The 14,829-nt window shown below is 37.3% G+C and overlaps 1 protein-coding gene across 2 annotated transcripts; it reads right to left on the bottom strand.

The window, feature by feature from the left end:
• Positions 1–11,260: 11,260 nt before the first annotated feature.
• Positions 11,261–14,124, bottom strand: LOC103130644 (uncharacterized). Of its 2 annotated transcripts, XM_007542095.2 has the most exons (6): positions 14,029–14,124; positions 12,979–13,011; positions 12,801–12,871; positions 12,496–12,664; positions 12,329–12,364; positions 11,261–11,757 (listed from the first exon to the last, which is right to left on the bottom strand). In XM_007542095.2, the coding sequence occupies exons 2-6, from the start codon at positions 12,998–13,000 to the stop codon at positions 11,378–11,380; spliced, it is 678 nt and encodes a 225-aa protein (XP_007542157.1). In that variant the 5' UTR covers positions 13,001–13,011; positions 14,029–14,124; the 3' UTR covers positions 11,261–11,377. The 2 variants fall into 2 exon arrangements, with proteins under 2 accessions (XP_007542157.1, XP_016521567.1); XM_016666081.1 differs by lacking the exon at positions 14,029–14,124 and having other exon boundaries at positions 12,979–13,032.
• Between the last annotated feature and the right edge of the window lie 705 nt (positions 14,125–14,829).

The following is a 14,829-nucleotide window of genomic DNA, read 5'->3' as shown; positions in this document are numbered from 1 at the left end:
AGAGACCCAATTTCAAGGCGTTAAATTACAAAGTCCTATTTGGTATATATAGCTTTTTTTCTTTTATAAAAACTGAAGGTAACACACTTCTAGACCATTTTACTGTTGCTCTGTAGCTGTTGCCTTACATCCCAAATAAAGTGAATTTTATTTGTGATGTTGCCAAGACAAAATGCTAAATTACTTTAGCAAAGCAATCTTGATCGCAAGCAGAAAAACTGCAGAGTGTCGTTTTTAGTCGCTGGCCGAATTCATCCTTGAACTGTGACGGGTTTGTATCTGATTTTTGTCTGTTCAGAAAAACACTTGAGGCTGAAACATATGTCAGCGAGGAGAACACGCCTCTGCTGTCGCCTCTGACAAGGAGCAGGAATCTCAGGCTGACTGAGGCGTCCTCAGTTTCTGAGTTTGTGGGCGGCGGCTGGATCCCAACCAAACCGTCTCTGCGGCTGATTTTTTGTCGCAGGGAAATTTGGGAACGGCGAAGTCTTAATCCGCTGTCATAGGATTCAGTCGGAGCGCGTTGAAATCAAAGAAACATCCTGTCAGATTAACCTAAAGTAGCTCTTAGCAACAATAACCAATTTTTTCAAACATTTTTAATCAAAATCTTTTATTTTCACCTGTAAGCAGTTATTTGAGACTGATTGGAAAGTCATTGTTAGCGAGGCTGTGAATAACAATGATTATTCTGTCTAGTGAACATTAAGGATGTGCCTGAATTCCTGATTTATTACAAAAATGCATTTATATTTTTGAAAGGTTCCCATTTTAACAGAACTAATTGGTTTGTTAGATCAAAGTTAAGAATCATGTAAAAAAAAAACAAAAAAAAAACACCCAGTTATTTGTTCTGAGTTTGCTCTGAACAGATGTTTTAAATGTCTTTTTTTTTACATTTACAAATTTAAAAAAGTATAAATTTATGAATAGTTCACAAAGAGTTAAAGGTGTAAAAGTTGATCGGTTTGAGACAGAAATTCACTGCAGACGGTCAATTTGTCCGTTTACAAGGACAAAAATATTCACACCACTTTAACTTGTCCAAATTGTTACAGAACAAATTTTGTTTTAATGCAATTTGATGCATTAAAACATCAAATAATCATGGCCAACAAAATGTCGGCCATGATTAGGGTTAATTTGTCACATGTAATCAAAATAAGTTTGCCAAACTTGATGACAACTTAATAAATTTAATATATTTACTTGCATTAAGTTAAGTTGATGTCTTGTAGCAAATTAACTCATAAACTCATTTGATTTTGCACTTCTGATATTCCATCAGTTACTGTTTATTATTTTGTACATGTTTTGCTTTTATTCTGTAAAACTGCACCTTGGCACCAGTAAAGTGTCTCTAATCCAATCCTCGCTGTGGAACAAAACATCTTCAAAAATCTATTTGAAGAGTTTGTAATTACTAACATTTCATAAACATAAAAGCCAAGACCTGTAAAATGTTAATGAGTTTTCTACTTAAAATAATCTAAAAGACTCTTTAATGAATCACTGAATGCAACATAATAGATTATTTCTTTACTTCCTGTGGTTTGTAAATGGTTGCTGTATCACAATTGAAAAAAATCTGATTGAATTTCTTCGTACTGATATATAAATATACTTCCCATCTCTTAGTTTCTGTGGCCCACATTGACTCGTCTCGTGTCTTCCTCAGTATCTCTCTCTGCTTGCAGACAGTAATGGAGGTCCAGCATCACGAGGCTGTCTGTCCACGATAAGCTTCAGAGCAGAGGGACGGTCTGCTGCTGCTGCTGCTCCTGATAAGACCGATCAGCCCTGCTGGACAAAGTAGGCCGGGTTTGGGTTGTTGGTCAATTTAGCCCATTCAGATAAAGTAAACTCATATTTTATTTTTTGCCAGAAATAGATTATATTGCTTTAAACTTCCTAAACTTATAAAAAGAAAAACAACCAGGAGGAAACATTTTTCCTTTGTGTTCCAACAGCATCAACCACATGCAGAGAACAAGCTAAAATCACAAAGTGTAAAATGAAGAACGTTGCTACAGTAATAAATAGACTTTATTTTAAAATAAACATGCTCTGTGCCACATGAGGATAAAATAACAAATGGAAACCAGTTTTTAGGTTGTATTTGGGTCATCACTGCAAGAACATGTCAAATGTTTAAAATTATGCATCTTTGAGAGTATTGGACTGGGAGTTAAGTGCAACTTATAGATCTTCTCTATTATTCACAAAAATTTCTTAAACTAATAAACTGACATTAACTATAATTTTAAAGAAATATAGCTGTAATTAAAATTAATTTATACTTTCATCTCAAACTAAGTCGACTAGAAAAGAGAATCCTGAAATTAACCTGATTTGTCCTTTTCTAAAGATTGAACAATCACAGATCACTTGTGGCGTTCCTCAAGGCTCCAATCTTGTGCCTCTTTTAATTAAAATATCTACATTTCTCCTTTTTGTCAGATTACAACAGTATTATGATACTAATCTCCTATTACTTTCAAAGTTAACATATTTAGATGTCTCCCTTTTGCCAAGACTGAAGAGTATCATAAGATGTGCAGATTTTTTAAAATGGGATTCCTCAGAGTGTTGTGTTTAGTCCTGCTTTTTTTTTTTTAAATAAAGATAATTTTAGTGAAATTAAAAAGGACACTACAGTTCGTTTCCGTTCAGTGACCGAATGTGCTTCATAGAAAAGCAATGCAGTTGTTGGTTAAAGCAGTTATATAGGAAGAAGAAATTGTTTTTAAAATTTCTCCTCAAGAAATGTGGTTTGAATTGTGTAAACAGAGCAAGTAATACCAACAGTACTGGGGAGGACAGACTCACTGTTTATAGTTTAAAAACAAAGATTATATTGACCAAGGCATAGATGATGACAAAGCAGTAAAGGAAGTTGAAGAAACCCTTGTTGAGCTGACTGCTGTCGTCCCAAACAAAGACGAGCCCAGAGTCAGAGTCTGATTAGAGAAAGAAAACCCAAAGGACATGTTGAGAACAGCAGGCAAGATTAGGAAGAGGGACGGTTCTGTTTAATATTTAACCAGGCTGTTCGAAAGAATAAGCCTCTCGGATGCTGGTGTTTGTAAAATATGGTTTTGAAAATGAGAAAAGGAGTAGAGGAAATCAAAACATTTCACATCCAAGAGTATCTGGCAACCCCTCTGGGCCTTTTGATGGATTAAAGACTGAGAGACGCTCGTGTGTTTCTGCTGTGGCTTTCCTGCAGCGCTGCAAGGCACAAATCCTGAAAATCACACAAAGTCGCATCAGAAGTGATCCCAGAAAAATTATCTTGGCAGTTTACAGGTTTTTATAAATTGTAATACGGAGAGAGATTTACATTAGTACCAAGTCAAGTCAACACAGTGTCATTTCCAGTAGAGAACAAAATGTGTTTTCTCCTGAAGTCCCCCAGTCGCCAGGCTGCACAGACCGTCTGCAGTCACTACATCACACACACTGAGCCGCAGCAGGGATTCACCCTCCGGTTGGAGCTGGCAGCACTGAATGTAGACAAGAAGAAACTGTGTTCATTAAAATGCAAAACACTGATGGTTGGAAAAGCATCACTGGAGAACAACATATCCAAGAACAACATGGTTCCCTCTACGTAGGAAACGACGATGTGACGATATGTTAAGTTTGGCCAGGTTCTGTTTCTTTTCTCTCACCGATCTGGAAATAAACTCGCTGGGAAACCTCTGCCGCCCTCGGTTGCTTAGACACAGTGGTCAACAATCTAACGAGCCAATCTAACGAGCCTTCGGAGGGGAAAGTTCGCCCACCTGAGAAATGAAGGACGGGGGTTGGGACGCCGTGGACCTCATAGATGACTGGCACTAATAGGCAAACCCCCAGGTGGCAGGTGTCACTGTTAAACATGTCCTGCTGCTGTGTTTACAGCAGAGTAGGTGGTGCAGGATGTTATTTAGAAAACTGGAATGGGTAGGAGAAACTGTATTCAGTGTTGTAACTCTGTATAGCCAACGATTCTCTCCAGTAGTTTTGGCCAATAGCCTTAAAGTTAGCATGAACATCCACAAGGAGGCCCTCTAGCTCCAGGAAATGAAAACATTTTGACTGTGTGTGTTTCCATATAGGACTATTTTCTACCGTCAGTGAAGACGAGAGTAAACTTCACTGATACATGGAAGTTAGCGGATCTAAAGAGCAACAAGATTGCTGTGTTTTTGTTTTTGACCAGCTCCAAAGCCGCGTCTCTGAATCCAGTTCAACGCACCACGACCAGCGGTTCCATTATAAACGTATTTCCTCTTGTTCTTCATTGCAATGCGATGCGACAGTAAACCAGGTGCCATGATGACGAGTGTCTCTCACGTGGAGGAGCTCTGCCTGGCTGCCAGTGGGCGCTCGCTCCGGTTTCAGCGCCTTCGCTCCAGCGTTCAGACAGCAGCAGATGTTTCATGGCTGATGGGACCATCTGTCTTACAGCACATCATCAGACTGTGCCTCGTTAAATTGGGCTGAACTGTGTTACAACTGTGTGAATTTAATGAGGGAAAACAGCGACGGGAAGACCAAGAGGATAGATTTATGTGACTTGAAGGTTTAGGTCTGAGTCCAACATCACACCCAGATTTCAGGCCTGATCTTAGTTTGCAGCTGTAATAACTGAAGCTGGGTCCGTCTCTCTCGATCGGTCCTGGTTTGGACCAAAGATGATAACTTCAGTTTTGTTTCTGTTCAGCTGGATAACGTCATTCATTGATTTGCTCTAATCATCTGTCCAGTGCTTGGATTGGATCGGAGTCGCCTGGTGACGTTGTAAAGTCTGTGTAGTTATGGTGGCTGATCTTATTTCCTGTTGTGACCTGAGCCAGTGGGACCATATAGACATTAAATAAGAGGGTCTGAGGATTGAACCTTGGGGTTCTGCCTGCTTCGATGAGAAATGTCCTGCTGAAACAAAGACCTCCCTGTTCTTTAGATTCAAACCAGTTGAAGAGTCCGACCCAACTCTTGAGCCGTTCCACAATTATGCCATGGTCAAAAGCTGGACTGAGGTCCAACAGAACCAGCACTGTGGTTCTTTCACAGTCTGTTTTTATGTGGATTTTATTGAACATTTTGACTAACAAATAACTGACAGGAGCAGAGACAGGTTACCTCACCAAGTTTCAAACATATCCTTCGACTTTCTGTTCAGGGATCCAAAGACACATCTGGTTTTCTGACACACTCCCATCCTAACCAGCATTAGAGGACAGCTGGACTGGGAGAGGAGAAGAACATCTGTCCCTCCAGATGTTCCCACCTCTACGTGGCAGGAGAACAAGCTGGAGAGAGCACACAGGCACTCATTCATGTCACAGTAACAGATGGAAGATGATTCCCTGAAGCTGAGCTCACACCTTCAGATCCACCAGGGCCTGAACAGAATCTCATTTTAGCAGGTCTTAGTTCACATCAATAAACACAGAATGCAGTCTGAGGAGAGAAACTGTACGATGAACAGCCTGCAGGACAGCATGAGCTCAGCTAACAGGACTAATGAAGCTCACGGTTTGTTCGCTGTGCTTCATGTTTTGGACGATGACGATGCATGCTGTCTCAAACCTCCGGTGGATTCGAGCCACACAAACAAAGAAGTAAAACTAGTTTAAAACCAACTTTTCACAGACAATCCCATGCTTTGTGATCTTTAGAAGGAAACAGCAAATTGAAAACTGTGGCATCAAGAGCTCCAATAATGCCAGTAATTTCCTGATCTTCCTGTTGTTCTTCAGTCTCAGTCTGATCCTCCTGATCTAGCATCGTGTTTGTAGATTTGCTTTCCAATTAATGTGAGAGGCTGTCAAGCGCAAATAACATGTCTCTGTGCTTCTTGGTGCTGGTTTGGAGGCTGAGGCTGTAATGGAACGACTCAGATCAGAGATGTCCAAAGTGTGGCCCTGCAGATGGCTTTAGTGGCCCCTCGGTCCACAATTCAAGAATGGAGCAACTCCACAATTAATTTGAGATTTTTACAGCCAAATAAAATCTTCAACATTTATTAAGATGCAAGACAAAGTGTTTTTCTTTTATGAACTATGTTTGTCTATTGATTATACATTGATGAAACTGGCAACCGCTGTTGCCAAAAGTAAAATAACAATGTGGTTAAAAAGAAAAAGTGAGGAGAATACACCTTAAAGAAATGTTTGGAAACTAATTAGTACAGCAACTGTGAAAGGCCTGGAAAACTTAGACTATTTTGCTTTATCAAAATATTGTCTGCGGAGTATATAATTGAGTAAATGTCTTAAAGGATAAATAATTTCACTTTTAATAATAATAATAATAAAAAATTATTATTGTGGCCCTTGAGTTCTCAACCTTACAATTTTGGCCCTACTTGCAAAAAGTTTGGACACCTTCGATATAGATCAAAGCAAATTCAAGTGGTAGCTTGAAAGGATAAATTAAATTCAATTAATTGGGGGGAAAAAAACAACACATAACCGCTGATTTTTGCAGAACTGCCTAAAAATCCCTTCATTAATCCATAAGTGGGGAATCTATTTCTTTCTTCGCGGAGCTGTGGACGGAATAACTGAATAATTGTGTCCACTTCTATTCCCAGCGGAGACGTTCACCAGGGGAGCAAAGTGAGAAATTAAAGGTAATCTCCGTAAGCGTCTCAGCTCATGGCTTCCAGAAATAACCCGACTGTTATCGGTTTCCATCAATCAACAGCGGTTTAAACAGCGGGACGCGGCGGATGTGACCGCTTCCTGGCTGCGCGCGACATCACTTTTTACAGCACGCGCTCAATTTGGACCATTTTAATTTTTATGCCACTTCAGGAGAGGAAACGGGTAAAATTAGCCCCCCTGCTGCCAGCAGCAGCTCCTCATTCACAAGTTATTACTCCCTGAAGCGGCTCATTTCGTTACGTCGGCGGACGAAAAGCAGTTCCCGCGGAGGGAGATGGGAATGACGGAGGATTTGTCACTGACCCCGTCTGGAGTGAGGAACGTCATAAAAATCTAATTTGTGAGTCACTGCGGGTCGAAGCCCAACCTAGTTAGAGAAAGCTCTGATGGAGGGTGTGTGCAGCTCCACCGCGGGTAAATGTGTGTTGAATCCGCTGGGAGAGCACGTCGTGTCGGTGTGACGGCTCCATGTTCACCGACTGGGATGAAACAGCGGCTCTGGGGCCTCGATTCAGACCGCTGCGGCTCCCACTGCTCCATAGAAAAACTCTGCAGTTTTCACTAAGATGCCATCGATTGTGGTGACGCCTGTGGGTGATGCTGTGGAATAAAAATCTTGAGATTCAATCTGAAATCTACAGCTACATACTAGATATATTGATAATCTAGCCAATCCGTATTCTAAATATGAGAAAAAATATTTTCATATAATATTGGTGAAAGATTTCAAAATGACATTTTTTTAGACAAAGTATGACTTTAAATGTTTCTTAGACTTAAACTTATAGAAACGGAAGCAGATAGTTTTATGCCTTTCTGGGTTTATGCAAGCAAAACAAAAGAACCAGACAAGATTTTACCTAATATGTCATTAACATTCATTCATTAACCCACAATACTTTCTGTTTTTTTTCTTTTTCACTAATATAATGTTTAGTTACATTATCTTGTATTGTGATGTAAAATAAACTTGTTTTTTTTTTTAAAAAAAAACATGCTGTTATTCATCACATCCCAAACCATTCAGTATCTTCTACTTTTTGACATTTATAATGCAACCATATTTACATCCCTCAGACTTTTAGAGACTTTGTCATGCAAGAACAACAAACTACAATGGATTTCAAATTAGTTTTCACGTGATAAACTGACACAACGTATGATATAACAGCTATGTGAAAAAAATAAAAATCACAATCTTATTTTTTTAATTTCAATCTGAACTTTGACTTGGTCTGTCAGTCTGTCTCTCTATAAACATCAGTCTGTCACCGCCGTGCTTCACAATGGAAATGTTGATCTCATGACCTCTTAAAAATGTAGTTTTTTTTTTTCTTCTACCGTGTGATAAATGACCAAAACGGAGCCATAGACAGACAGGACTGAGCTCTTCCTGTTTGTTCTCTCTGCTCTCTCTGTGTCTCAGTTGGAGGCTCTTTTCCCCTTTTCCTTCTTTATTTCTATAATGGCTCCACATCACAGGTGTAACGGTTGTTCAGACATTGAATCATAATAACCCAGACGTTTGATTTCATGTTTCCTGCTTCTGTCAGCAGATTAAATTCGGATGACAGAGCTCCAGATGTCAAGTAAGCAGGCTGTATATAAATGTATCTCATTTATTAACAGCCTGTGTTTATAAATTAACAGCAGGTTGTTAATTTAGAGGACGTGTATGACTTCCTCTACATGTGAAGTCATACAGTGCAGCGTGGTAAGTAACGAGAAGGTCTGAGCACAGGAAGTTATTTCTACATGTGGCACTGATGAATAAAAGTGAACTCAAGGAGAAACTGTCTTTCATCTTGTAGACAAGAAGTTTAAAATGTGATTATGATCCGAGGTCACCTTTATCAGTGGGACAAGTCATTGTCATGATTGCTTATTCTTATGTATGAATAATGACAGAAAAAAAATGATTGAATACACGGGGAATAATTCATATACTGTTAAAAAGAGTCTGAGGCGACAGATGAATTCAGAGTCGGTGCTGATTAAACCAATTTTTTAAAAAACTTTTGTATTTCTGATTGCAATTATTAACTTTTTCAATTTATTCACTTTTTTAGGACTTACCTTAAAAGTGACATGAAAATACTTTATTAGCAATGTGCTTAAGTTTATTTCTTTGCCAATGATCTCATTAAATAAATCATTTTCAGATTTTGGAAAGTCACAAGTTCCTCTCCGATGTAAACAGGCTTTGATTCTTTTTTTGTTTTTGAAAATCCAGAAACAACTGAATTGAGGCATCAGTAACAGGTTCCTTACTTGTGGTAAATAAATAAATACATAAAATTATGAACTTGAGGAAAGTAAATAAACATTCAGAATGATGAAAAGCAGCTGGTCATTCCAACAGACCTACGTTTGTGCACACAACCAATGAATTTGACTTTAAATCTTCTTTACTCACAATAACGCCATTTTAAATACAAATACATATACGGTTTATTACTTTATTATGGTTTATCTCCTGAAGCCTCACTGACCCCCCAGTAGAGTTAATTATCACACACCTCAGACATTTTGTTTCAGCCCACAGTTTAGAAAACCTTCATTAACAGGGTGATGATACAAACATCAGAGGCTTTCAGAGGCCTGTTACTTTAGGATTAAATAAGGACACAGTGGATGTTCACCTGTTTGTCAGTTTCTGTGTTTGTTGGTGGTGGAAAGGGAATTAGAAGTAAGAAAAAAATGAGTCAAACTGGTTGCAACAACAGAGTATTACGGCCATATCAAGAATTAATTTTTATTTTACAAGAATAAAGTATAAAGATTACAAGAATAAAGTTGAAATAAAAATACTAGAATTAAGTCATCATAACTTTGTTCTAGTATTTGTATTTAACCTTTATTCCAAAGTATTATAATGCTGATTATTTTTATAGTAATTTTGAGTAATGTGACTTTATTCTTTTTATTTCAACGTTATTCTTGTAATACAACTTTATTCTCATTATTCTGTCTTTATTCTTGCAATATTATGACCTTTTTCTCATGTTATTACAAGTTTAGTTCCCATATTGTATTTTTGTAATATTATGACATCATTCTCCTAATACTATGATTTGATTCTCGTACAATTATTATTTTTTTATTTTCTTCGCCGTCGTCGGCTGTTACCAAGGCGACAGCTGATCAATATTTTTCTCCACCTTCTCAGAGCTGCAGCCGTCTGGTCCAGTATCTGTGCAGCAGCTGAGGTTTAATTGAAAACATTCAATCCGAGTGAGTCAGAAGCCAGAAAGCTTTAGAAAAGTTGACCCAAACAGTTTCTGGAAAAGGAAGATAAGAGTTTAAAACGCAGCTGTGAGTGAACAGTTATTGGACACACAGGAAGGTGGAGAGACACAGACAGATTTTATAGAGGACAGAACGTAGAGCTGACAGACCCCTTGTTCACATCCATTACTTTTCTGTTCTTGATTTGCTTGTCACTTCCTGGTGAGGCCTGCAAACAGGCTTATAAAACTTTATTTAGATAGCTTATTTTCACACAGCTACTGTGAAAGAACACAGGTTTTCTCACAAATGAATTAGATATTTTTATGTGTTTGCTGTTATTATTGTGATTTCATTTTTGCTTTTCAGGATTTTTTTTTTTAATGAAAACAGATTTTTTTGGAAGAAGGCTTCTGTTTGGAGAACGTATGTTGAAGTCATACAAAAATAACATAGAAATAATATGAGATTAAAGTTGTAACATTATTACTTTATTGTATTATTTTCACTATTCTCGTCATTTTATGACTTTATTCTCGTAATTTAATTGTTTTTATCTTTTTAGCGTGGCCCTAGTACTAGCATTCAATACTTTGTAGAACCAATTTTTGCTGCAGTTCTTCAGTCAGAGGCCGCTTCAGCATTGCTGCCAGACTGACTGCTACCAGAGGTTCTTCCAGTCCACACCACCACGAAAAAAGGACAAAATGCATATGCTCATAATGAATTAAAATATCACTGAAAAGTTTGACTATTTAGTAACTCGTTCATCTAAATAATTGAAACACACTATATAGATTGAATACCCACAGACCGATGTTTCCAAGCCTTTATTTCTGATAATCGTGAAGAGTTTCCACTTACAGATAATCAAAATGTGACATTTAAGATTAAAATATTGCATCACACAAACAAAATTAGTTTGTTATTGCAGAACAGTGGGGTTAGTGATGAAAAACAATACAAACTTGCTTTTTTGTTTTGTTTTGTTTTTCAAAAGGGTATGTTTAATCAAACAAGCCTCATCGGGACACATTTTGCACACCTTCCTCAACAGGATTCATTTCAGGTACTGAGTTGCATAATCCATAGCAAATATATATAAACATTGATTAAAACAGCATATATCAGGCATAACCCAGTTAAATGACATTTAACTGAAGTCCTCAAAGGGGTGCGGGTTTTAATGTTTTTATCTTTTTTAATCTTTTTCAAAATGTCTCTCTTTCTCGCTGTTTCGGTGATTTTAATGTTTTTATCTTTTTATGTTTTTTTAAATCTCTTTCTTTTTCTCACATGCTGTTTTTATTTTAATTATGTGAAGCACTTTGAAATGAAATGCCTTGCTGCTGAAATGCGCTATACAAAAAAATTTTATTGATTGATAACATGGGATCATTTCTCATGTCTTTGATGCTTTTGTGTTTATCATTGTTCATGCTATTTATTTTCTCATGGCAGTTTAGCTTAGCTTCACTTATGGACAACATTTACATTTTACGTAAAAAATTCCTTACTCTCTTTCTCTTTTTCTGCTTTTGTTCTGGTTCACACGATTCCGTCTGTCTCGCTTCTGTTTGGTGTGATTTATTCTTTTTGTTTTGTTTATTCTGTTGATCTGGTTTATGCTTTCCATTTTTGTTTTTGTCGTCATTAGCTTGTCTGGGGTTCTTTTTATTTAAAAAGTCTACAATTTGACCCACTGCCTTGTCGTTTTGTGAACATTTCAGTAAACCCGGCTCGGTGTCGTGAAACAAAACATGAACATACAAGGCAACATTACTGGTTGTTTCAGACCAATTTGTCCCACCAGTTGAGTAGTCAGGATCTCGGGTGTGGTGCATCAAAACCAGGATGAGACCTCCATAATCTGTTGAAAGAAAGAAGAAATGCAGCTCAACGTTAGACTTCTACACCACTAGAGCATGCTTTAAAATCAATCCTTAAATCTGTTTATCGTACAAATCGGAAAGTATATTATCAAGAAGACTTCGCACTTTTCTGCTTAAGTCATGAAAACATCCAGGATTTCATTCAGATGTTATGTTGAATTGCTATCAAATGTTTTGCCTCTCTGGGTCTGATTGAATGACTTGAAATGAACAGAGTTTGCTAATAAGGCATGGTTTTTTTTAGAGTTCTCCAAATGGTGTTACATGTCTAAGTGCCGTAAATCTCAAAATTTGAAAAAAATAAATGATATTTACACAGAAAGTCACAGACACAAACCTGTGGATCGGTATTTGACCCCGTTGACATTATCAACATAAAAATGTGTCAGGAAACAAATAAGTTAGTCTCACATGGTTCCCAGCACAAGGACTTTTACATAATGAGCTGATAGTCTATTGTTTCAACTCCACGCAGAAAAATGAAATGTATTAAACGTAAATGATTTGGGTTAATTGCTCAGGAATACAAGTCTTGATAACATGGGTTACCTTGTGCCTGTTGCTGTTGTTCATTGTTGGTCAAACCTAAAACGGGGAAATAAAACCATCTTCACATGCATCCGTGACAGCAAAGCTTTGAGACATTCATCTATAGTTTCATGATTATTTTTGATTAAAAAACTATTTGAAAACAAAGATGAGTTATAGTTTCATACTTTTCACAGTTGCCATGGCTGCTTCCACATCTGAGCCAACCCGGGACGTGATGGGACAGAAAACAATGAGGTGCTGTTTCTGCTTCTTGCTGCTCGTTACCTTCTTCAGAACTTGTCTCAACACAGCGTCGTCTGCCCCAAACGTTTCCCCAGTAGTGACTTTCTTGAGCTAAATTCACAGTGAAACAACCAAGAAAAATGTACTGATCGCTTTCTATGAAAAATGCTGCTGAGCTGGCAACGCATCTGGGCCATCATGACAAGATATGAAGGATGTCGTGCCTCTGCTTGTTTACACCTGTTACCTTTAGCGCCTCCATCTGGTCTGTTAAGGAAGCTTCACCAGGTTCATATGGTTCGATTTTCTGGCTCTGACCTGAGACATTTACACAAATAAAAGAAGATGAAAAAAGAATCAGTTATCAGTATATAGAATAATTCAGTTTTAATTTGGTATTCATATGAGCTGAGCTGCCCACTCACCTCCACAGCAAAATAAGTTCATCTTTTGGCTTCCTAGAATAAATATATGCACAGCAACATCAATCCATGTATTTTTTTCTCTGGAAAGGAAAACTATATTTATGGTTCTTTGAGGTGGAAAGTTTAGAGACATTCGTTCCAGTAGGGCTAAAGATCACCAACATTATGCAGAGACCTTTGTGGGTGTTCAATGTCAAAAAGGGGCAAATGGATCCAGATTTTACAACATAACTCAATGTGTGCCATCATACTTCATCATCATCATTAGGCGCGGACCATGCAAAGCAAAAGTAGCCTGTTTCCTCTGACGTGTTGCTGATTTACATTAAAAAAGACCACAGGAGACATGGTAGATAATTAAACAAGTGTGAATGAAGTCTGTATGATGTAAATTCTGAAATAATTGATATTACTGCTGTGTTTCACTGAATAGACCCGATTTTATGATTGGCTAACTGCCACAGCAACTCAGCTAAAGTCTGCTTTGAATATCAAAATAGCTCAGAGGGGCTAACTGCTTTTCAACAGTTTACAACTCTGAGAGATTTAGGTGGAGATATCATCATTAGATATATCTCACAGACATGAAGTGAAAATATTATTGAATTTCAAATAATTGAAATAGAAATAAAAAAAAATGTGACATTTTGATTTCCGTATTTGTGGCACGTTTGGCTTTCCATACATGTTTTTGTTACAATGTGTGTATTTAGGGAAGAAGACGAGAGTTGTTCTGAAACCACTGCTGAAAGGACAATTAGGAAACAAGAAGTAAAACAAGCCGCTTTATGTGACTTCAATATCAGAACTATATTTTTCCTCCAAAAACAAGTTCACGCTGGAAAAAAACAACAATTTTACAAGCATGGTAGTAACCGCGATTTAACCTTTCAGATTACTTATATGTAGTCATAAATGTCAGAGAATGTTGCAAGTTCTAAGACAAAAACAAAGCCTGTTTGACCAGCTACATTTCTCACGTTTATTTCCTTTTTAATGACAAAAAAATCAACAAAGCTCAGAATGACAATGAAACATCTTGTCTCCTACCTTTGCTGTTTGTGTTGCAGCAGCTGAAAATAAGAGTGAAAGACGGTGCAGGATGACCAAGCAGCTGGCAGAAAACACTTTCACTTTCACTTTAAGACAAACCACGTGGTTTACAGCAAGCTTGCTTATCTGAGATTCCTCCATGGCAACACACTGTTTAAAGTCCACGTTTTTGCTCATCAGCAGCAAATTTACTAACACATTTCACTGACAATGACAAAAATAATGTAACCCTCGACCCCCATAAATAAAAATTTTTAAATATGAAGTAGAATATGAACAGAATGAATTACATCAGCACATAAGTGGGCGCCTATAAAAAGTAGTCACACCCTTGGATGTTTGACTCTTTTATTGCCTTTACAAATCCATAATGAGCAACAAAATGTCTTTTAAAAGAAAACATTTACAAAAAACCCAAACAGAAAGAAAATTTTGATAAAAATAATGTCAAATAAAAACAGTGAACATAAAATACATAAAATGCAACCAACACTGAAAACCACTTGGTTGAGTTAGTAGGTATTGGTTAATAAATTCTACATGTTATCTTTCTGTGCTTCAGATTAAGATAAGTTATATTATGTTACAACCTCCTGAGTAATCTGTTGCTAAATCGTAAGATACTCTTAAGGTTTTAAACTGTCATTTATTGTAGTTTTCTGTGTAAACAAGTAATAATCATCGAGTAATGCTCTGAGACTTACTGAATATTTAATATTTATTTCCACGGTAAATGAAACAGCCACAAACATTTTTAAATGGAATAAAGGTCCTTACACTGAATAACAAGGAAGCACA

Source organism: Poecilia formosa, unplaced genomic scaffold (genome assembly GCF_000485575.1).
Source record: "Poecilia formosa unplaced genomic scaffold, Poecilia_formosa-5.1.2 Scaffold657, whole genome shotgun sequence".
Classification (NCBI taxonomy): Eukaryota; Metazoa; Chordata; class Actinopteri; order Cyprinodontiformes; family Poeciliidae; genus Poecilia; species Poecilia formosa.
This window is presented reverse-complemented; position numbering and strand designations above follow the sequence as displayed.